Source organism: Moschus berezovskii, chromosome 7 (genome assembly GCF_049115385.1).
Source record: "Moschus berezovskii isolate FMDL1 chromosome 7, NW_MosBer_1.0, whole genome shotgun sequence".
Taxonomy (NCBI): domain Eukaryota; kingdom Metazoa; phylum Chordata; class Mammalia; order Artiodactyla; family Moschidae; genus Moschus; species Moschus berezovskii.
Genome location: NC_142466.1, coordinates 106,252,588 through 106,274,500, shown reverse-complemented (window position 1 = coordinate 106,274,500; position 21,913 = coordinate 106,252,588). Strand labels below are relative to the sequence as shown.

At 47.8% G+C, this 21,913-nt stretch overlaps 1 protein-coding gene and 1 pseudogene across 5 annotated transcripts in view; both read left to right on the top strand.

Annotated features, from left to right (window-relative positions):
* The window catches only part of PTPN3 (protein tyrosine phosphatase non-receptor type 3), a 158,902-nt gene that overhangs the window by 73,050 nt on the left and 63,939 nt on the right, over positions 1 to 21,913 (top strand). For all 5 annotated transcript variants that reach the window (XM_088838259.1, XM_088838258.1, XM_088838262.1 and 2 more), the window contains 6 exons: positions 2,110 to 2,264; positions 9,387 to 9,494; positions 9,571 to 9,613; positions 12,302 to 12,380; positions 17,377 to 17,421; positions 20,867 to 20,919. In XM_088838259.1, the coding sequence (XP_088694385.1) occupies positions 2,110 to 2,264; positions 9,387 to 9,494; positions 9,571 to 9,613; positions 12,302 to 12,380; positions 17,377 to 17,421; positions 20,867 to 20,919 (483 nt within the window). Of the gene's footprint in view, positions 1 to 2,109; positions 2,265 to 9,386; positions 9,495 to 9,570; positions 9,614 to 12,301; positions 12,381 to 17,376; positions 17,422 to 20,866; positions 20,920 to 21,913 lie in introns of those variants that run through there.
* LOC148777493 (U2 spliceosomal RNA) lies at positions 18,738 to 18,900 on the top strand (annotated as a pseudogene).

The window sequence follows — 21,913 nt, the reverse complement described above, 5'->3', positions numbered from 1 at the left end:
CAGGTGATGTGTGTGCACGTGGCAGTGTGAGGGCCCTGGTTGACAGAACCCCAGTTCAGAGTGGACCTCGGGGTCCACTCTGCGTTCTAATCGAAGCCTCCACTCTCACCCCATCCTTTTCTGCTGCCTGTTCCCACCATCCCATGTTTGTCTATTAGGTTGTACTATTTTTTTTTCCCCAGGCTATAATCTTGGCTTCAGTTTTCATTTTGTTCATTGATTCATTCAGATATTTATCAACTGCTCCCAGAGCTAGGTGTTGGGAGATGCAGTCATCAAGACCAGACCTGGTTCCTGCCCTCATGAAGCTCAACTTCTAGTGGCAGAAGCAGATATTAAATTCATCATCGTTTATAAATGTGAAATTATGATGAGCAGTGTAGAGAGGCTATAACAAATATATGAGTCATTAGGAATGCCAGGGAAGGCTTCCCTGAGGAGGTGATCCTCATGCCAAGCACTGAGGCCCGAGTAGGAGTTAACAAGGTGAAGAGGAGCAGCAAGAGCTTCCCAGGCAGAAGCAATAGCACATGCAGAGGCCTGGCTCATCAGAGAAAGTCTGCAGAAAATTAATTTTTAAACAGATGTTAAATTGCTCTTAAGTCCTTCATCTTTATTTGCTTTTCCACCTAGTCTTGTCAGATTTACACCTCTGTTCCTAAGCCGAGGAGCTGGCCTGGACGTGCATGCCTCCTGCCTGCACAAACTGACTGTGTCCTAGGTTGCATATGGCTTTATCCTTGTTAGTCTAACATTTCACGATTGCATTCACTGGTAAAGCCACTTTCCTTAAGTTCCCTGAGTATCCTATGCTCAGATTGCAAACTGCTCTCTAATTCCCTCTTCATTCGTGTTTTCAAAAAGTAAACTCTGTTGAAATATACATCAAAAAAAAAAAAGCGCAAATCATGATGTTTGATGCATTTTTACAGAGTACATCAGTGTTATTAGCACCCCAGTCAAGAAGTAGACTATACACACCCCAGAAGACCCCTGTCCACCCCCAGTCACTGCACCCAGAGGTTACTGCTGGCCTGTCTTCTATCGATTAGTTTTGCCTGGAGCTGAACTTTGGGTAAATTGACTCATGCTAGGTCATCTGTTGAGTCTGGCTGCTTTTGCTCAGCACAACACTGGGAGAACTCATATCTGTAACACAGTAGTTCATTTATTTTCTTTGCTGTGTAGTCTGTGCATGGTGTGACTCTGCTCCAGCTTATCCATTCTGGTAGGTCTTTTCCAGTTTGGAGCTATTATGAAGTCTTACGCATGTCTTTTAGCAGATAAATGTATACTCTTTTGGAAATATGCCTAGGAGTGGAATTATTTCACAGAATATGCGTATGTTCAGCTCTAGTAGATACTGCCAAACAGTTTTCCAGATTAGCTGCACTAACTTCTGTCCTCACTTGTAGTGCCCAAGAGTTCCAGTAGCTCCTCACTGTGGCCAGCCCTTGGTTTTGTCAGATTTCCTGGTAGCTGTTCTGGTGGGCGTGTGGTACTGTTGCTTTGAGGTTTCACTTTGCATTTCTTTGACAACTGATGTTCCCATTTTTTACCTACTTATTTTTTCTCTTTTTGATTTGTAGGAGCTCTTTGTATATTCTTCGTAGTTATTTATTACAGATATCTCTGTGGGTTGCCTTTCCTTTTAAATCGCCTCTTAATGAATAGACATTCTTAATGTAGTCTAATTGATCAATAAATGTCTTCATATTTTAAATAATTTCTGTACCACATTTAGTTCTGTGGTGCCAAAAAAAAATCTTAGGGGTAGAATACACAAATATATAAAGTAGTAAAACATAAAAAATTACCGGCGTGGAAAATATGAATTAGAAGATTGAGACTAGAGAGATAGTAAGACACAAATAGGCCAGGTAATTCTCTGAATGTATTATAGTTGAGCAATAAATATTGTCTAAAGCAGCTTAGAAGTCAGAACTCAAAGGGAACATGGTTTGTTATCCAACTCACATTTATCTGAGGTCTTCAGACGGTTTTGTGAGGATCCAGGCAGACAGGTGAGAGATGGATAGACTGAGAGATACATTCAAATGGAAATGGTCATTCGCGTATTAGAGCTAACAGGCGTGTCTTCTGTTCCAGGTTATTCAGCGATAGTTATGACCTCCCGGTTGCGTGCGTTGGGTGGAAGAATTAATAACATACGCACCTCAGAATTACCCAAAGAGAAAACGCGATCAGAAGTCATCTGTAGCATCCGCTTTTTAGATGGCTTGGTACAGACCTTTAAAGTTAACGTAAGTTCTCCAGATTTAATTTTTTCTGAATAAATGCCCCTAAAAAATATTTTTTTCATTTCTTGGTTTATAAAATGAAGAGAATTATTTTAAAATAAAAGCTTGATGTCTCCGACCTTGCATGTTGAGCTTGAACTAGAAATACCCATAAAAACTTCGCCTACATTCTTGTCTCTACCTGATATGTCTTTCCCTCCCTTATTTGTAAACTGTGTGAACCTTAGATGTTACTGCTTCTGTGACAGCTTTGACTTCCTGAACTGACTCTCCAGTAATGGTGCCCTGTGTATGCTTTATTAGAGCCCATGTCACGTTGCATGAATAGTAGTTACAGCTATCAGGTTATATGTTACTCTTCAAGCTTGTGAGTTCCGTAGAATAGTAATAATGTCATTTTCACTGTGCCTGCCACACAGCAGGTCCTCATTGGATGTGCAGATGGTAAATAGTGGGTCCTCTCTGTAGGGTAGTGAGGTGGTTAGCTACCCAGATGGCAGGGCTTGGGGACGGCCTGGCTTCTCCCACCTCAAGCCCGTGGAAGAAGCAGCGTTAGAAATGAGGTCTCTAGTCCTACATCAGCAGTGTGATGCCTAACCAGAAGCCGCCCCTGCCGCCTCACCCACCCCAACTCATGACCTGGGTTTTTGTGACCTTTGCCTGTCTCTCCCATCCTCTGGCCAGTCCTAAAGGGGTCATCTCCAGTCCAGACTGGCTGCCGGCAACTGCCCCAGCCTGGAAAATTCAGTGTTCAAGGGAAGGCATCAGAAAGAGAAAAGAGGGTATGGGAGAACCATTGGGGGATGATAGGAGGCCACAAGAATTTAAAGGGTAACAAAAACTGGTCCCTTCTGAAATGCCCCCCACCCCATGAGTCTGCTTCTTGCTGACTCCTGTGGACCCGAGCAGGTGAGAGAAGAGGGTGGTGCATGTGAAGTCAGTCCATGGTGGGTATTCTCTACAGCCCCACAGGGCTCTTCCGGTTGCTATAAACTGACAGCTCAGTTTAGACCTGGCCCTTCTGTTGAAATGTACATTGTCCTGGAGCTATTCCTTAGCCGTGTATCTTCTTCCTGACAAGAATGTGAGTGTTTATCCAGCACGTGTTTACTGAGCACCTGCTGTGTGCCAGGTCCTGTTCTGGGTACAGAGAATACAGCAGTGAACAGAACAGAACAAAATCCGGGTCCTTTTGAAGCTTGCCTCCCAGAGCGGGGAACAGACCATAAGCAAGCGTGTGTTATGTCAGGTGGTATTATGTACTTAGAAGAAAAATCTGGATAACACGGGTGGAGAGTTCAGGGCAGGGCAAAGGGTGGAGTTGTCATTTGTCGTTTTACAGATTAGGGAAGACCTCACTTGTAAGATGACATTTCAGAGATGACCTAAAGGAAGTAAGGGAGGAACCATGTGCTTCTCTGGAGGAAGCACATTCCAGGTAGAAGCAGCAGCAGAGCCAAGGCCCTGAGGCGGGGTTCCCTTAGTGTGGTTACAGAACAGGCTGGACGCCAGTGTGTCTGGAGTGTAATGAGCGAGGCGGAGGGGAGCCAGAGATGAGGTCGGAAATAACAGGTGATAGGTTGTTTAGTTTTTCTTCTAATGCTTGCGTGCATGCATGCTCAGTCATGTCTGGCTCTTTGCGACCCCATGGACTGCAACCTGCCAGGCTCCTCTGTCCATGGGATTCTCCAGGCAAGAATACTGGAGTAGGTTGCTATTCCCTTCTCCAGGACATCTTCCCAACCCAGGGATTGAACCCATATCTCCTTCATTGGCAGGCAATTCTTTACCATTGTGCCACTTTGGAAATCCTAATAGCCATTTCAAAAGATTTTTTTTTTTTAATATTATAAAATGTTTTTATGAGCAAGTGAGCTGGCGAACACACATACACCAGCGTGCTTTTTGACAAAATGTCCCCTACCCCCACATCAAGGTGGACACAGGATTGGAGGCATGAACACAGCAGGTGGTACAGATAGAGAAATAAAATCAGTAAGGATGGAGTATAACATTGTGCTTGATTATTTTCCTATGTCACAACAAAACATTTGGGTGCAAATAGTTAATTTTTCTCTTTTCCACGTAAGTCTGGAGAAGAAAAAACCAAATTTTTCTGTAATAGGTGGGATTTTGGTGTGTTTTTTTTTTTTTTTTTTTTTTACTTTTTTAACGTAACTTTTTTCCTCTCGAGGTGGGGACAGGGGGATTGTGAAGAGCCTTGTAGGTCGTGCTGAGCACTGGCTGTGTTCTGAATGAGGCAAAGAGCGTTGAAGTGTTGGGATAGAGACCTGATGTGATCTGACTCAGGTCTCACTCAGGGTGCTCTGTTGACTGGGAGGTGGGGGTGGGGCAAGGGCTGAGACTCAGGCTGTGGCAGAGACCATGATCATTAGACGGGGTGGTCATTCGGCCAAGAGTAAACCAAGCCTGGAAGTCACTTAAAACATGGAACCAGTGGGATCTGGGATGTGAAAGAGGCCTCAAGGTGATTCCCAAGGTTTTTGGCCTGAGCAGTGGGCAAGATGGAGTTGCCATTTATCGAAATGGGAAAGGCTGAGAGAGAAACAGGTTTGGGGGGCAGAAATCACTGGTTCTGTTTTAGACATGGTCAGTTTGAGATGCTTGTTACTTGTCTTTGTAGACATGGCAGTATGTACAAATGAGCTGAAGGAAGAGTCCAGGCTAGGAGACACCTGTGGATGTAGAGTTGTTATCTCAGGATCGCTTGAGAATAGACAGATGAGACGACTGACGTTCGGTGTTTGAAGCCTGGGGACACGAGGAGCAAGCGGGAAACTGTCCGTGGAGATGAGAGGGAACAAGAATCCCAAGTGAAAACATGTTTTAGGAGGAAGAGTGATGAGGAGGGCATCCACCCAGAGGTTGCGTGGAGCCTCAGAGCAGAGCCTGGTGTTCAGCGGACACCCGGTCATCATCGGTTAAGGGCGTCATCATGACTGTCACTGCTGCCCCGTGCTGCTCCCCTGGCTTCCAGCAGCCTGCTCAAGGCTGCCCCGTGAATACGAGGGCCCAGTTCCAGCTTAGAATCCCCGTCGCTTTCTATGTTTTTGCTCCCGGGGGTCACATTCAGCTTCCTCAGCCCAGACCCTCGCATGACCAGGAGCAGGCATCCTCAGGGAAGCTGGCCTGGATGTCAGCTGTTCTCAGCTCAGCCCAGAGAGCAAGGCTGTCTCGGGCAGTGACCTGATGTAGCCAAGGGGACCTCTGGTGGGGTGCTGGGCCCGGAGGCCTCCTCTCATCAAAAATGTGTCTTATTTCTGGTCCTTTTGAAAACTGGGTGAGTTGTGCAGATACTGGAATGATGGATGATGTGTTCCAGAGGGGAGAGAGGCAGTGCAGAGGGCATGTGCAGGCTCTGGCATCAGACCCACCTGAGTCAGGCAGTCAGACCACCCGTCAGCTGACAGCTCAAGGCACAGAGCCTTTGGGACCTCCGTTTGCTTTTCTGCACAGGATATGTGGTGACGGCTATGTGACATTGCTGCATAGATTGGAGATCCTATATAAAAAGTGCAGAGTACTGAGGCTGGCTCCTTGTAGATGCCCCCATAGATTACAGTGATTGATTTTGTTGTCGTTCAGTTGCTCAGTCATGGCCGACTCTTTGCAACCCTGTGAACTGCAGCATGCCAGGCTTCCCTGTCCCTCACAGTCTCCCAGAATTTGCTCAGACTCATGTCCATTGAGTCGATGATGTGATCCAACCATCTCATCCTCTGTTGCCCCCTTCTCCTGCCCTCAGTCTTTCCCATCATCAGGGTCTTTTCCCACAAGTCAGCTCTTTGCATCAGGTGACCAAAGTACTGGAGCTTCATCTTCAGCGTCAGTCCTTCCAATGAATATTCAGGACTGATTTCTTTTAGATTTGACTGGTTTGATCTCCTTGCTGTCCAAGGGACTCTCAAGAGTCTTCTCCAGCACCACGGTTCACGTTACACATAATATAAAATCATACAACTAATAACTTCAGCAAGGGCAACGGATAGCTCTTGGCATCGTGAGTATCTTGTAATTCGGGGAGAGACTATGTCATGATTTGGAGTGTGTGGACTAGGTCATCTTTTCCAAACCATCCTGACTCCCCTGGGATGGGAGGTGACCTGGGAAGCGGAGGCAGCAGCAGGAGCCAGGGCCCCGGGGCAGGAAGGGGACGTGTTCAGGACACGGGTGTGTCTCATGTTCCCACACTGTGGGCCAGATAATGTGATACTGTCCTGGAGAAGCGGCCGCAGGAGGGGGTGACAGTTATCTAATTCTCCCCATGCTGGTCATGGTGACCTGTTTTCAGGTGCATCGTCTGCTCTCAGACGCTCAGAAAAGCTGCCTTTGCTGTTTCTCTACGTGGTCTATTTCTGACTCACATTGCCCTTGAGTTAAAGGGTTGGGTTCAAAGGATTCCAGAGAAGTCTGCCTGTTCAGGTGGAATTTGCAATTCCCACCCGCGTGCCTTTGTGCTGGGCCATCCACTCGCTGCCTTTGCTGAGTGCCTGCACCCGACGAGAGGGCGTGGTGCTCAGCCCTGTCACCCTTGCAGACCACGGTCAGGGGCTGCCTTGCCCTGCCCCCCTGTGTTCACTGTGCCCCGAGTGTTCCATGGCACTTGACACACCAAGTCGCGGTCACTGCTTGCACAGCTGGCCTCCCCGGGAGGGCAGGAAAGGGACACGTGTTGTGGCTCTGTCCCCGATCGCCAGCCCCACGCCCGCTCCCTGACCACCAAGTGGAGAAGGTGACTGAGCCCTGTTCTGGATGTGAAGTGGGTTGAATATCTCCACTGGCATCTCACTTCAGATGGCGCAGAGTAGGGAGGCAGATAATCCTCCAGTGCCCCCTGCCAGATCCCTTTGAGGGTATTTCCAATGGCATTTGAGTATTCTTAGCTGTCTTCCTTCATGCCGTTCGAGTTTTCCTCCCTGCATACGCTTGCCTGGCTTCTGAGGAGCCAACACAGACCGACGTGGATTAGCATTTTGCTGTGGATAATCCATAAGCAGGTCACGCAGAGTTTACTCTCATCAGGATGTCTTAGTTTTCCGATTCAGACATTATCACTTGGGAATCTCAGCTAAGAGGAAGGAAGAAATCTTAGAAAATTAAATTAATCTCATTCTTCTAAGTCATATTTACCTTAGCCTTATTTTCCATATGTTCAGTCGTGCTTCCTGACTTGGGATTTATGAAAGCATTTCTTATTGTAGGGTAGGGCCTCCCAGGTGGTGCGGTGGTAAAGAATCTGCCTGCCAATGCAGGAGATGAAAGAGACATGGATTTGATCCCTGGGTGGGGAAGATACCCTGGAGGAGGAAATAGCAACCCACTTCAGTATTCTTGCCGGGAGAATAGCATGGACAGAGGAGCCTGGTGGGCTACAGTCCATAGTGTCACAGAGAATTGGACATGGCTGAGTGCATGCGCACGCACACACACACGTATTGTAGCGGACATGTGTGCCTGAAATCTCACCACATGGTGTGTGTGTGTGTGTTACATGACATTTTTTTAAAAATTTATTTATTTTAATTGGAGGCTAATTACATTACTGTATTCATGAGGAACGCTGGGCTGGAAGAAGCACAAGCTGGAATCAAGATTGCTGGGAGAAATATCAATAATCTCAGATATGCAGATGACACCACCCTTATGGCAGAAAGTGAAGAGGAACTCAAAAGCCTCTTGATGAAAGTGAAAGAGGAGAGTGAAAAGGTTGGCTTGAAGCTCAGCGTTCAGAAAACAAAGATCATGGCATCTGGTCCCATCACTTCATGGGAAATAGATGGAAAAACAGTTGAAACAGTGTCAGACTTTATTTTTTGGGGCTCCAAAATCACTGCAGATGCTGATTGCAGCCATGAACTTAAAAGACGCTTGCTCCTTGAAAGGAACGTTATGACCAACCTTGATAGTATATTAAAAAGCAGAGACATTACTTTGCCAACCAAGGTCCGTCTAGTCAAGGCAATGGTTTTTCCCGTGGTCATGTATGGATGTGAGAGTTGGACTGTGAAGAAGGCAGATCGCCGAAGAATCGATGCTTTTGAACTGTGGTGCTGGAGAAGACTCTTGAGAGTCCCTTATACTGCAAGGAGATCCAACCAGTCCATCCTAAAGGAGATCAATCCTGGATGTTCATTGGAGGGACTGATGCTAAAGCTGAAACTGCAATACTTTGGCCACCTCATGCGACGAGTTGACTCACTGGAAAAGACTCTGATGCTGGGAAAGGTTGGGGGCGGGAGGAGAAGGGGACGACGGAGAATGAGATGGCTGGATGGCATCACCGACTCTGTGGACATGAGTTTGAGTGTACTCCGGGAGTTGGTGATGGACAGGGAGGCCTGGCGTGCTGTGATTCATGGGGTCGCGGAGAGTCGGACATGACTGAGCAACTGATCTGATCTGATCTGATCTGATTGGCCATACATTGACATGAATCTGCCCCGGGTGTACATGTGTTCCCCATCTTGAACCCCCCTCCCACCTCCCTTCCCATCCCATCCCTCTGGTTCATCCCAGTACACCAGCCCCGAGCATCCTGTATCATGCATTGAGCCTGGACTGGCGATTCGTTTCACATATGATAATATACATGTTTCAATGCCATTCTCCCAAATCATCCCACCCTCGCCCTCTCCCACAGAGTCCAAAAGACTGTTCTATACACCTGTGTCTCTTTTGCTGTCTTGTTGGCAAGCCACTCCAGTACTCTTGCCTAGAAAATCCCATGGATGGAGGAGCCTGGTAGGCTGCAGTCCATGGGGTCACTATGAGTCGGACCCGACTGAGCCACTTCACTTTCACTTGTCACTTTCACACATTGGAGAAGGAAATGGCAACCAACTCCAGTGTTCTTGCCTGGAGAATCCCAGGGACGGGGGAGCCTGGTGGGCTGCCGTCTGTGGAGTCGCACAGAGTCGGACACGACTGAAGTAACTTAGCAGCATACAGGGTTATCGTTACCATCTTTCTAAATTCCATATATATGCGTTAGTATACTGTACTGCTCACCACATGTTTTAATACCTTCTTATCTGCAATAAAGACTCTAGAGACCAGCTCTTAATTTGTTTTAATATTTTGTCCACTGGACGTTTTCTTTCCTAGAAACAAGATACTGGTCAAGTTCTCCTGGACGTGGCTTTCAACTACCTGGGCGTGACTGAGAAGGAGTATTTCGGTTTACAGCATGGCGATGACTCACTGGACTCCCCTGTGAGTACCCTCCCTTGAGGACACGCTGGGCTCCGGCAGGGGTTGGTTTTATATCTTATGTTTTCTTACCCAACAGAGATGGCTTGAAGCAAGCAAACCCATCAGGAAGCAGTTAAAAGGTGGGTGTGAGCTTCCCGTTTCCCTTGAACACTAGGTGTTAGCGTATTACGGCCCTTTTCTCTCCTCCAGTTCTCAGCATACCTGAAACATCTGGAACCTGGATTCCAGGTGGCCCAGGAGATGTGAGTAAGCTGGCTTCCTCCTGCCTGACTTCTGAGTTAGCAGAGAAACTTCCAGGTCAGCCCCCAAGGCCCTCAGCAGCTGTGGGCGAGAGAGGGAAAGGTAAAAGAGGCGACTAAGAGCAGAGGAATCCACGGTTCTTTTTATAGGAAAGAAAGGGGAAGGACGATGACCTTTTTCAGCCCAGTGTGAGAGCCAGGACGGGGAAGACGCACGCACGCACGCACGCACCCGCCCGCCCCAGTCCATTTCAGCAGCACAGGTTTTCAGCCCAGTGTGAGAGCCAGGATGGGAAAAGAGTGATACACACACACACACATCACACTCTCCCCCCCACCTCCCCCCACCACCAGTCCTTTTCAGCAGCACAGTTCCATTCCCTGGACGCAGAGGCGTGGATAGATGGTGTCATGGACACACACATGAGCATACCCTGTTGCTGTAGATTACCTTCCAGCTAGGCGGGCTGTCCAGCTCCACCTCCCCCAACTCTGCCTGGCTTTCCGATCACGCTCTCTGCTCCCCTCTATGTACTTTTTGCCCCAAACCTAGCTGACACGCCGGGCCCCATTCCTGCCCCTGTGCCTTCCCTGGGTCTGTTTCCTCTATTGGGAATGCTCTTCCTTCCCACTTCCCAATATCCCAGTCTTGCCATTTCTCTTCAATGCCGCTCAGATTCCACTTCCTCTGATAGAAGCCCTGCCCCCATCTCCCCTCGCTTACATTGATCACTGTCTGCTCTGTGCCTCAGAATACCCTCTCCTTCACTCTGAGTTATTGACTTTTATCGTCCTTGCAAAACGGCCAGCTCTTTGCAGGTAGGGTGCTCATCACATCCCGCGTGGCGCTGTCCATGTAGGAGGTGGCCAGTAGGTGATCGAGGGGTGGAGGCAGGTGGATCTGTACACACGGATGTGCACACCCATGATGACACGTTCCCCACTGGCCTGAAGCCAAGGCAGGAAGGAGTAGCGATCGGGGGACCTGACTTGGATCCCATTGGTGCCCTCATCTGGAGTCAGGGCCTCAGCCCTCTTTCCTCCCGTGAATTGTGTCCCTAGCATTCAGAAGTACCAGGGGGAGCCGCAGAGATGCTGTGCAGGCAACTATGTGCCCCCATTTGACTTCACAGAGGAGTGAGCTCACATGTGCATGGACAGGTGTTGTCATTCACTCTCTTATTAATTCTCTCAGCAGACAGGTTCCATGCTCAGACTCTGGCATGGCCCTGGGCTGAGCTCTGGGAATGAGAGTTGGACCTTGCCCTCAAGGAGCTTACAGCCAAGTGTCGGGATGGAGACAAGGGTAGAGACAGCTCTGGGGTAGCCCTGAGTGTGTGACTGGATGCTCTGGGTGCACAGAAGAGCATGAGAAAGGCAAGGAGGCACGCTTGGGACACAGAAAGGAGAAGTTACAGAGTGGGGAGGTGGGGAGGGAGCCCAGAGGGCGTCCAGACCATTGGGAGGGCTTACCCATCCCCTGGTGTATAGGCTGTCAGCCTGCACTGACAGCCTGAACCGCCCACTGGACCCAGGTACCTGCACAGAGGTACATTCACAGGCACACACACACCATTAGAGACTTTGATACAAGCCGGAGATAAAGACAGAAGTTCCACTGAGATGGAAGGGTGGAGCCCAGAATGGACTACTGTAGAGGAGCTCAGTGGAGGAGAGCAGGGTAGAAAAGGCTTGAGTTTCAGGTAGCAAGAAGGTTCTGGAAAGGATCAGTGACTAGATACTGAGTAATGGAGAGGTGAGCAATGGACATGAAGAAGAGCATGGGATCTTTGAGACAGATTCTGATCATCTGTTACCACATCCAGCAAAAGAAATGGACAGAGTCTATCCTTACAAGCAAATGGACTCTTGGCCTTGTTGCCTAAAATATCTGAGTATGTTAGCTGTGTAATATTTGCTGGTATATGAATCATTTTTAGAATTCACTTTGCATTAAAATCATGAAATATTTTCCAGGATCAAAATTAATTTTAAAATGTGGCCATGCAGAATCAAAAGACTCAGTGCAGTTAACTGTGGTGTTGTCCTCAGCTGTGTGGCCTAAGGCAAAACTCTGAGGGGCTGGGTGGCAAGCCTGGTGGCTAAGTTATTGCACACTGCAGTCGACAGCACCCTAGCCTGTTCAGAGTCTTAGCGGTGTTTGCATTCAAGAATGTATCTGAAAATATTTGAAAAGTATGGAGTCATTATATATGTGAGAGATTTTCTTTGTGAGTTCGGTTTAATCTGCTAAATTAAGGATTTTTAAAATTCCTAATACAGGTGATGGGGTGCAGTATTTGAACACCTCCCTAAGTTAAACATGTTACGGAAAATAGATTACATCTCATTTTATGCTGATGTTGCAAAAATATTTTACTCCTTATAGGCTTGGAGATTTCTGAACAATTAACTAATTCATGCACTCCTTTTGTGAAGGTAGTCCTTTTATTGATGGAAAAAGCTGTGGTCTAGTAAAAAACATGCATGACTTACAGGAAAGTAGCTGCTTACATACATTGCCTTTTTTAAAAGGAAAATTTAATTTGTTTTTGAAAAATGTTGTAGGAGGTTTCCCCTGTACCCTGCATTTTCGAGTAAGATTTTTTATACCTGATCCCAACACACTGCAGCAAGAACAAACCAGGTAATAACATTTTTTCTTAAGTTTTCTATTTAGTATATAAAAATTGAGTAACCACTAAAAATGTACTCTTCAATTTGTCACTGTGGTCAAATCCTTCATTTGGGTATAACTGCAGCAACAGTCACTTAAGAGCCAAGTAAAAACTGGGGGACATGTATTGAAATTTTAATCAGCAAATTGGTTTTCATCTTGAGCCTCTTTCTTCTGATTTGGTGCGGTCACCAGCATGCTCCTACCACCACCTCCCACCCTCCCCTTCCATCCAGGCTCCTCTTCGAGCTGAGCACCCTTGGTCTGAGAACGTGGGTATTTTCTGCTCCTGCAGGTAGGGAGTTTGTCAAAGTCCTCTACCGATGAAATAGCGCAGTATCTCTGAAGGGCTAGGAGTGAGCTCTTTAGGAGAAGCAGAGGTCTCTTAACTGAGAACTTTCTATCAGATCCCCAGTTGGTAGGAGAGGAGGCCGGCCAGCATCTTGCAGCCTTGAATCTGTGAATCAGATAAGGGAAAGAGGGCTGCAAGGGTTGTTTACCCCTCCAGGCTTGGCTCAGGTCCTGGCCCTCCAGTTGTGCTGGCACGTGGGTTTTCTGGGTGGGGACCCGTGTTTGGAACCAAAGGGCAGGCACAGGAGTGTTGTTGCTGTTTAAACATGGGCTCTGCAGACACCTGGCCTCTCCTTCCCCTTCCCCAGGGCATCAGCTGGCCCTTTGGTTACTGAAACATTTGTTTTTCTTAGGGAGGGAAACTCTTCCATCCGAAAAAAAGCAGTGCATGTTCAGGATTGTTAAATCCTGTCTTGTGCCCATGGTGGCCATGAGACCATCGCCAAGGAGGCAACATTAACTTGGGCATAAAGTGCTGTTTCTTTTTTTTCCTTTTTTTAAATTAGTAATCACATGATCACATTTTAACTTGTAATGTGTGTAAAGGCCAAATATTATTCTGTTACTAGTTTGGCTTCTTTGTGCACCTCGTCCCTTTACAATAGAAGGCATTGAAAATTCGACTTGTGTTTACTATCAAGTTAAATTTTAAGCAGATATAAGATGTCCCACATGACTCATTGGGTAACCATGGGACAGACACGTGGTGCCTCGCGTTTTCCCCATGATAGCTCTTCACACAGGTGGACTAAGGGGAGTGTAGGATGCTCAGCCCAGCAGATTAGCTCATGCTGGCGGACACAAAGTGGTTTCATGATCTATGAGATTTGGCTACCACCAAATACCAAGTTTTCTTCCAGTTTTGTTTTAAAATGTCATGATGAATTATGTGTGTGTGTGTTTTTAACCATTGGGATTTTTCTTTAAATCACAACCCCACATAGATATTTTGCTTTGTAATATATTACACAGATACATGTAAATTACTGAAGCAGACATTTCTTGAAACAATAGTAAGTGCAAAGCACCCTGAAGTTTTCTCTTTCCTTCACTTAAAATGCCAACTGTGGCTCATTAAATTGATTTTACTACCCACCGAAGGGTTCCCACCCCAAGTGTGAACTGCGCTTGCTTCACGAGCAGGTTGTGCCCCATAATCCCTTGTCCTCCCTGAGATGCTGGTGCCCCAGGGCCCCCCTCAGGCGTCGGGCTCCACATCCATACCCACCAGGAAAGCCTCTGCCTGCTGAGCCTCTGGGCGTTTGAGGGACACATGAGGAGATGTAGGGAGTTGAGGACCGAGAGAAGACTCAGAAATGAAGGCTGCCTTCAGATCTTCCAAGGGCTGTCAAGGGCTGTCATAGGAAAGGAGGAATTAGATATGCTTGGCGGTAGAATTATAGCCAGCGAGTGGAAGCTTCAGAAAGGCAGATTTTGGCCCAAGACAAGTAATAGACTAAATTTTGTTCTTACCTAAGCCCCAGGTAAAATTTGGTTCGTCCATGTCGCTTCTAAAAGTCACTGGTTCTAGACTGATGCCCAGCCCCACCACCGCACCTCCCATCTTAAGATGGGTGGTCGCCCCAGTGTGGAGAAGATTACAGCTGTCAGTTCCTGGGATGTGGGCACCACTTTTCTTCTAACACAGCAGGAGCCATGCTAGCAGCTGCCCCTGTGCCTCCTAAGATCTGGGAAAACAGCCAGGACTGCCAGATCTTCTTCTTAGTCTGGGCCAGGTTTCCACCATTAATTTTTTAAAAAATGGTCTTTTGTCTTGTTTTTACTTAAAGGAAGAATTTTTCCTGTGTTCCTGACCCATAGTATCTTTTTTTTTTCTAAGTTGAGGTATAATTGTTGTACATATGATACGCAGTATCTTTTTTAAGCCCCAGCTCTATAGCTTATCCAAAAGGAAGTTCCCCTTTACAGAAATTTTGGTCTCAAGGGTCAAAGAAGGAATCCAAAGGTGGTGTGTGTTGTCTCCTGTTTGTTTCCCAAGGATCTAGGCAGGGAGGCCTTCATTGCTTTTTTCTGAAGTTGAGGTCATGGATGGGGCAGACTCCAGCAGCGAGCCTTTACATCTCTGAAGTCAGACACACGGAGCGTCTCTTCTAAATGACTCCTTTATCCTAATCACTGTCTCTTTGATTGTGAGTCTCCACAACGGCTGTTCCTGATAAATTTAGGCCATGGCAATGGCACCCCACTCCAGTACTCTTGCCCAGAAAATCCCATGGATGGAGGAGCCTGGTAGGCTGCAGTTGGGGTCGCTAAGGGTCAGACACGACTGAGCGACTTCACTTTCACTTTTCACTTTCACACATTGGAGAAGGAAATGGCAACCCACTCCAGTGTTCTTGCCTGGAGAATCCCAGGGATGGGGGACCCTGGTGGGCTTCCGTCTATGGGGTCACACAGAGTCGGACACGACTGAAGTGACTTAGCAGCAGCAGCAGCATGTAGACTCTCATGTCCTGGCAGTCTCAGAATCAGGCTCCTTTACGATTCTTAGGGAGAGCCAAGATTCCTGGGGACTTGGGCATCATTCCACTATTCCCGTCTCTTTGTATGATATCCTGGGGTTCAGAGACATTGCTGAATATACAGCAAGGTAGCATTTGGTAAACGGGGGTCTCCAGGTTCTTGTTCTCCCTTAGGCCCCAAGGAAGACCTATTGCCCAGCAGGACTCGTCAGTGAAAGTCCAGATTTACCACTGGATTATCTGTGATTCTCTCCCTCCTTTTTTTTCTCTCAGCAGCATTATAGGACGAGAGAACACTTAATTCCACTTGAATATCAGCTTGAATAAACATAGGAACAAAGGAGAAAGGACCCGTTGTGTTCCCCTAGGTGGCAGAGATAGAGACTGCGATATGCAAAAGGCGTGCATCAGCATGTGTGTGTCACACCGTCGCTCAGTGTTCTGGCTCTGAATGCACTAAGAGTAATTGACAGTTCTTATAATCAAAGTAATATCAGTTAGGAGATTGATCCTAAGGTTTTTAGTCATTAGACACATAAGAAATTTGTAATATAGTCAGATTTTTTTTTCATGACACGAGTGTCCAGGTTGAAATAACACATCACTGACCCCACGTCACCCATCTGAACATCCGTGTCCTCATCAGTAAAAAATGGAGGTTGTGGTACCCACTTCAGAGTCCTTCAGTTCAGTTCAGTCGCTCAGTCGTGTCCAACTCTGTGACCCCATGGACTGCAGCACCCCAGGCCTCCCTGTCCATCACCAACTCCTGGAGTTTACCCAAACTCATGTCCATTGAGTCGGTGATGCCATCCAACCATCTCATCCTCTGTCGTCCCCTTCTCCTCCTGCCTTCAATCTTTCCCAGCATCAGGGTCTTTTCCAGTGAGTCAGCTCTTCGTATCAGGTGGCCAAAGTATTGGAGTTTCAGCTTCAACATCAGTCCTTCCAATGAACACTCAGGACTGATCGCCTTTAGCAATGACTGCTTGGATCTCCTTGCAGTCCAAGGAGGTTGAAATGAATCATTTAGTTGTCAAATACCACACACAGCCCAGAACTGTGCAAATACAGGGTTGTAATACCGTGTGAAACATTCACATCTCAAAACACTGGCACCTTGACCTTTAAACATCGAAATTAGAAGGACTATTGAGACTAATTTGTTTAAACTGCCAAAATTCTCTCTCTCTCTCCTGCCCCCTGAACACTTCTACTGCCTCTGTATTAGATTTCAAGAAGTTTCCCTTTTGTCACCTTGGCCAGACACTGGAATCTGTATCCCAAGTGAATCCAGGCTTTAAAAAATAGTGAGAACAGCGGCCAAGTGTCACATGTGTGCCGTGTCCCTAAATATAACGCGCTCCAGGGCCCTTCCTGGCCTGCACAGCACTGTCGATGCCCTCCGCTCCCCGGATGGAGGCGCCTGTGACTTACCAAGAGCTTACCAGGTTCTGTCTGCAGATCAAGTCCCAGGTTTCAAAGCAGCAGTGCTGGGAGCTCACAGACATGCACAGAATTCAGCCTGGAGGCCTGGCAGCCTGGAGACAGCTAATGTCTGTGCTTTTGCTCAGGCACCCACAGTTCCTGGGACACAGGAAAAAGCCCAGCTGGGTGTTTGCACCCCAGCCAAGGAGGTGTCTGCATAGACCCTCCTCCTCTCAGTAACTTCACACAGCGGGAACGTGGGTGTGCACATACTGTGTGCAGAACAGCAGCCCCTCGGTGTGCAGGGACTGCCTGTGGATCCTGGTGCTCTCAGATACCCCAAGCTCGACTGGGAAGATCCAGGGCGGGGGCGCCCACTGGCAGCGGCACCAGCCAGTCATTGCTGGGCTCCTCTTACTCCGTCCATCCCTAAGACAGCATGTGCATGCAGGGCTGGCAAGATGCTGGCTGGAAATCAGCCCCCTCCTGGCCCATTGAGACTGAGGCAGCCACATGAACCCCTGTGACGGAAGGCGGGCGGCTTGTAATGTACAGGGACAGCACCTGATACTTGAGACAAAAACATGTTTTGTGTGTTTTGTTTATCAAATGTGTAGGTCTTGTCCTTGACTCACCTTTTATTTTTTATTTTTTGCATGTTTTCCTTTGTGTATTATGAATTAATGAGATCAATTATTTCGTAGGCATTTGTATTTCTTACAACTGAAGATGGATATTTGTGAAGGAAGGTAATGAGAATTTTGCATCTTCCTTTCCCATCAGTTGCCCCAGCCTCCTGAAATTTCTGGTTTTAATCCAATGAGCGTGCATTTCTGGTAACAATATTAAATGTAAACAGCAATCGGATGTTGAAAGCAGCATCCTGCTTGAGACGTCTGTTTCTGGCTCGGTCTGGACTTAGGAAGCTGAGAACCGGTAAACCTCATTTCGTGTTGTTTCAGTTTTATTGCAGAAGGCAGTTATCTTTCTGGTAAAGACCTGAGAAACTGTCAAGGGAGGGAGGGAGGGACCCTGAACGTGAGCTTCTTTCAGGAAGGCATATCAGGCCCAATTTAGGTCCCCTCCGAGCCCCTTAGTACCCAGAAGTGACTCATTTTCTCTCTGGGGAACTTTGCTGGAAGACTGGAGCTTCAGCCATGCCTCAGCAGTTCTTGTGCATCAGGACCATCTCCATGGCTGCAGAGTGTCTGAGAGGCTCAGGAAGGGCTGGGGGGAGACTCCCAGTCAGTGGTCCCTGAGCCGCCTTCTCCAACATTCAGAGTTTTTCTTGACTTACCAGAGACACTGCACAGGTGAACGGGTGGGAACAGCTGTGTTTTGCTCCTGTCCTTTCCCACTTCCTCTTTCCTTCTACTGAGGAGGGTCTGCGGAAGCCCCCACTGTGCTTCCATGTGGGAGCTTGTGGTCTCATGGGAGAAACGAGACAGGAGCCTGTGAAGCAACTGGGACCAGCTTGCGGAGTGGAGAGCACAGCCGCCATAGGTGTTAGGAAAAGACGCCGCCGGTGTGAGCTTTGTGAAGAGTGTGGACCGCTGTGATGAGCTGGGAGTTCGGGGCTGGTGGAGACGTGAGGAGTCAGATCTCCTTGGGCAGAGAGGGCAGCACCCCATGCCCCACAGTCCCAGATGGAGACCACATGCTGGGGGCTTAAGAGAGAAGAGAGAGGGAGAGCTCTTCCTGTCACACATAGGCTTTCGTCTTGGATCCAGCAGGCAGAGCAGCGCTGTCAAGGGTGTTTAAGCAGGAGGGATCTGGCAGGAGCAGCGTCTACAGGGAAGGCTGGAAGAGGCTGAGGAGCTTCCATCTAGGTGGGAGGAAAAGCGCAGCCCTTGAGGGAGCTGTTAAAAGGCATCCAGGCCAGAGAATGGGGGCAGGGAATGTGGGGCAAGAGGGAAGGTTAGAAGCAAGAGACCCCTGGAAGAAAGGATTGCCAGAACTTGATGGCCTAGTGGCCCTAGACTGTTTCTGTAATTTGGCTCGTCCTCCCATCTGAGGGAGGAACAAGTCCCTTCTGTAGCACAACAGACGGGACAGGAGGAGATAAATCACTTCTCGGCCTCTTGGCTAAGATCAAGCATCGTGTCTGTTCTTACCAGTGTAATGAATCTCATTGGGCAGTGAGGACACCGTCCTTCCCCCACAGTCCCAGTTGGAGACCCCCTGCCAGGGGCTTATGAGAGAACCCAGGGAGAGAGAGAGGACCCCTCCCATAACCCGGTGCCCACCCTTTCCTGAAGCAGCCTCGTATTTCAGGGGAACTCTCAGCTGAAATAGTCACCCCTGCCCTGGGTGCAGGCAGCCCTCTGTGGCAGCAGAAATGGTCGTGTCTCTCTTGTCAGCAGACCGCTGTGTTTTCCCCACACGTTTTGTGAGCACCTATTACAAGATGGGCACTGACTGTGCTGGTCAGATGAGGCTGGGCCCCCCACCCCTACACTCGGGAGCTTCCAGTCTTCTCTCCAGGTGCTGGGACTTGGTCATCTGCATTTTCAACGGGAGAAACCTATTGAGGGCCATGTCCTGGCTTAGATCCCTGGCACCTTGTGAAGCCTGCAGGCGGCCCTCATCTCAGGGGCGAGGGGTGTGGGGTCAGGGTGGCATCTGGCTCTTAGGAACCATGGATCTCTTGACAGAGTCGGTGGAGCTGGTTAGCTACTTAGCGTTTCTCCTGGGCTCAGAAGGGTTTGTTCATCCTCTCCTTTCTGCTGAGATAGGCGACTTTGTCTGACAGATGGAGGCCCTGAAACTTACTGAGAAAGGAATCTGTCAAAGAACACGGTGTTCTTTAGTTTGTTATTTACGCCGTTCTTTGGAAATGGTCTTTCTGACTTAATTGTTCCTTCCCTCTAGACCGAACCCCCTTAGCTACTCTCCTAAGCTGTTCCCCAAATCCCATTCACAGGCTCTTCTTGTAGCAAGGACACCAGATTTTACTTCACTGAAGCCCATCTTGGTGGGAGAGTGAATACTGACCTTTGCTCTCCCCATGGGCTGAGTCTCCAGATGATTGACTAGACTAGATAGCGAGTATCCCTAGATGTATCTACATTTAGAAGTTCTAGCAGGAACACATGGTTACTTGGAAGATGGGGGCCCCCTCAGGGCTTCCTCCATATTCGTATTCTGCTTCAGGACCAGCGCACAGCACAGCAGACCAGGAGGGGAACCCTGGTGAGCCAGCCAGATTAGTCAGAGAGGTGGGGGTGACTCATATCTTGGGAACTTCACGGGCTGCCATGGAAACTGCACGTTTTCTCCACTTCCCACGGGGTTGCTGGGCGGAATGCTTATAAACTCTGTGTCCCCCACCACCACCCAACCCTACAAGCCCTCACCCTTGCTGCCATTCATGTGCTCCTCTACCTGGCAGTGATCCCGGCCCAGATCTGCAGAATGAGCTCCTAGGCAGACGGTGAAATCTGAGGTTGAATGGAAAAAAGGGAGCCACCAGATGGTTCGAAATATGACAGAGACAGAGCTGTCTTTGACCCAGACAGGATGCTTGGGAGGGCACTGAGCTCAGGAGGAAGAAGGAAGACACGTCCAACTTGGGTTCCCGGATTTCTGATGGACGCAGGAAGACAGGTGTGACTGACCACTGCCTCTCGGTGGGAAGTTTCCGGAGGGTGAATAGATTTAGGAGTCTTAAATCATAGTAACTAATCAAATAATTGAAAACTCACAGGGGTTTTAAAATTCAGAATACTTTTCTGTTTCTCCCTTCTAAAAGGATGTGACCCTTTTGGAAAGCAGGTAATCAAGAATCAGAGTTAACTCAGGAATTCAGTTAGTCCTAGGAGAGGTCTCACGTCTTTACCAGAAAGAGACAAAGGCTGCCTACACACTGACCTAAGAGTACACTTTTCCTCTTAGTGTTGTGAGCCTGACCTTTCTTGACCAGCCAAACCCTGGCCAACATCAGACCTTTAGCCTCATGGTATTTGTATTAATAATGTATTATTTTAAACATGGGAAAATTCTCTCTTAATTTTGAAAACTCTTCTGTGTGTTACATTTATCTTTACTGTTTGAGAATCCTAAAATTCTTTGATATCATTCGTGATGTTTTTAAATGATTAATCCAAGAAAAAGGCACGTGCTACCCATGATTAGTTGATGTTTCGGGCTGTGGTGGGTTCTGGTAACTTTCCTGATATGTTTTTCTCCTGACAGGTTAACCTGCCCTCTTAACTCAGCGGTGGTTCTAGCATCCTATGCAGTACAATGTAAGTCACAAATGAGTGTTTCGTGGATGGACAGCTTGCTCTGACTAGTATATTAAGAAACTCGCTGGCCTCTCCTATTTGACTGAGTCCCTTCCTCCCTTCCCCAGGAATCCTTTCGGGCAACATCTCTGACTGTCTGGATGGTCCCACTTTTCATCCTAACTTTCACTCTCCTGTGGTTCAGGGATGTTCGGTTAGGGAAAATGAGGTTTTCTCCCAGGGGAGCCGAGGAGACAGAAGAATCCTATCACATTACATTTTCCAGTGCCTTCAGTCAGTTTCCAGTGGCTTCAGTCACAATCAGATTTGACTCTGTAACAAATCCCAGTGGGGCAAATGCTTCTACCAGTCACTTCGTATAGATATAGAAACTAAGACCCAGATAGGTTCAGAAATTTGCTGGAGGTCACTCCCTGTACTTGCTGGGTACTGCTCAGAAACACTGCTGGGATCTTAGGAATTTTATTTTTAGTTTCAGTAGACTGATGGGTTATAGGCCTGGAGCAGCACAGTAGAATAGAAATATAATGGGAGCTGCACATGTAGTTTTAAGCTTTCTGGTAGCCATATTAAAGTAAAATGAAATGGATCATATTAATGTACTTAGCTCAGTAGATTCAGAATATTGTTTTAATATGTAATCCGTGTAAAAACAGTTAAGGTATTTTACTTTTTTTTCACAGTAGGTCTTTGAAACCAGTACAGGTTTTACACTCCCAGCACATCTCAGTTTGCGCCAGCCACATGTCAAGTGCTTGATAGCCACCTGTGGTTAGTGGCTGCCATGTGGGATGGAAAGTCCAGCTGGAATTTTCCATCAAGGCCTGTTTAAGCTGAACGAAGAATCCTCTTATTCAGTCGTCTCCCCACATAGCCCGCATCTCCTTCTCCCCAGTGGGAGACATGGAAGAGGTGGCACAGGGGTGAGTCTGGGTAGATGAAAGATCCCCTGTCCCTTCAGTACAGCTGAAACAGACCTGGCCTTGTCCCATCC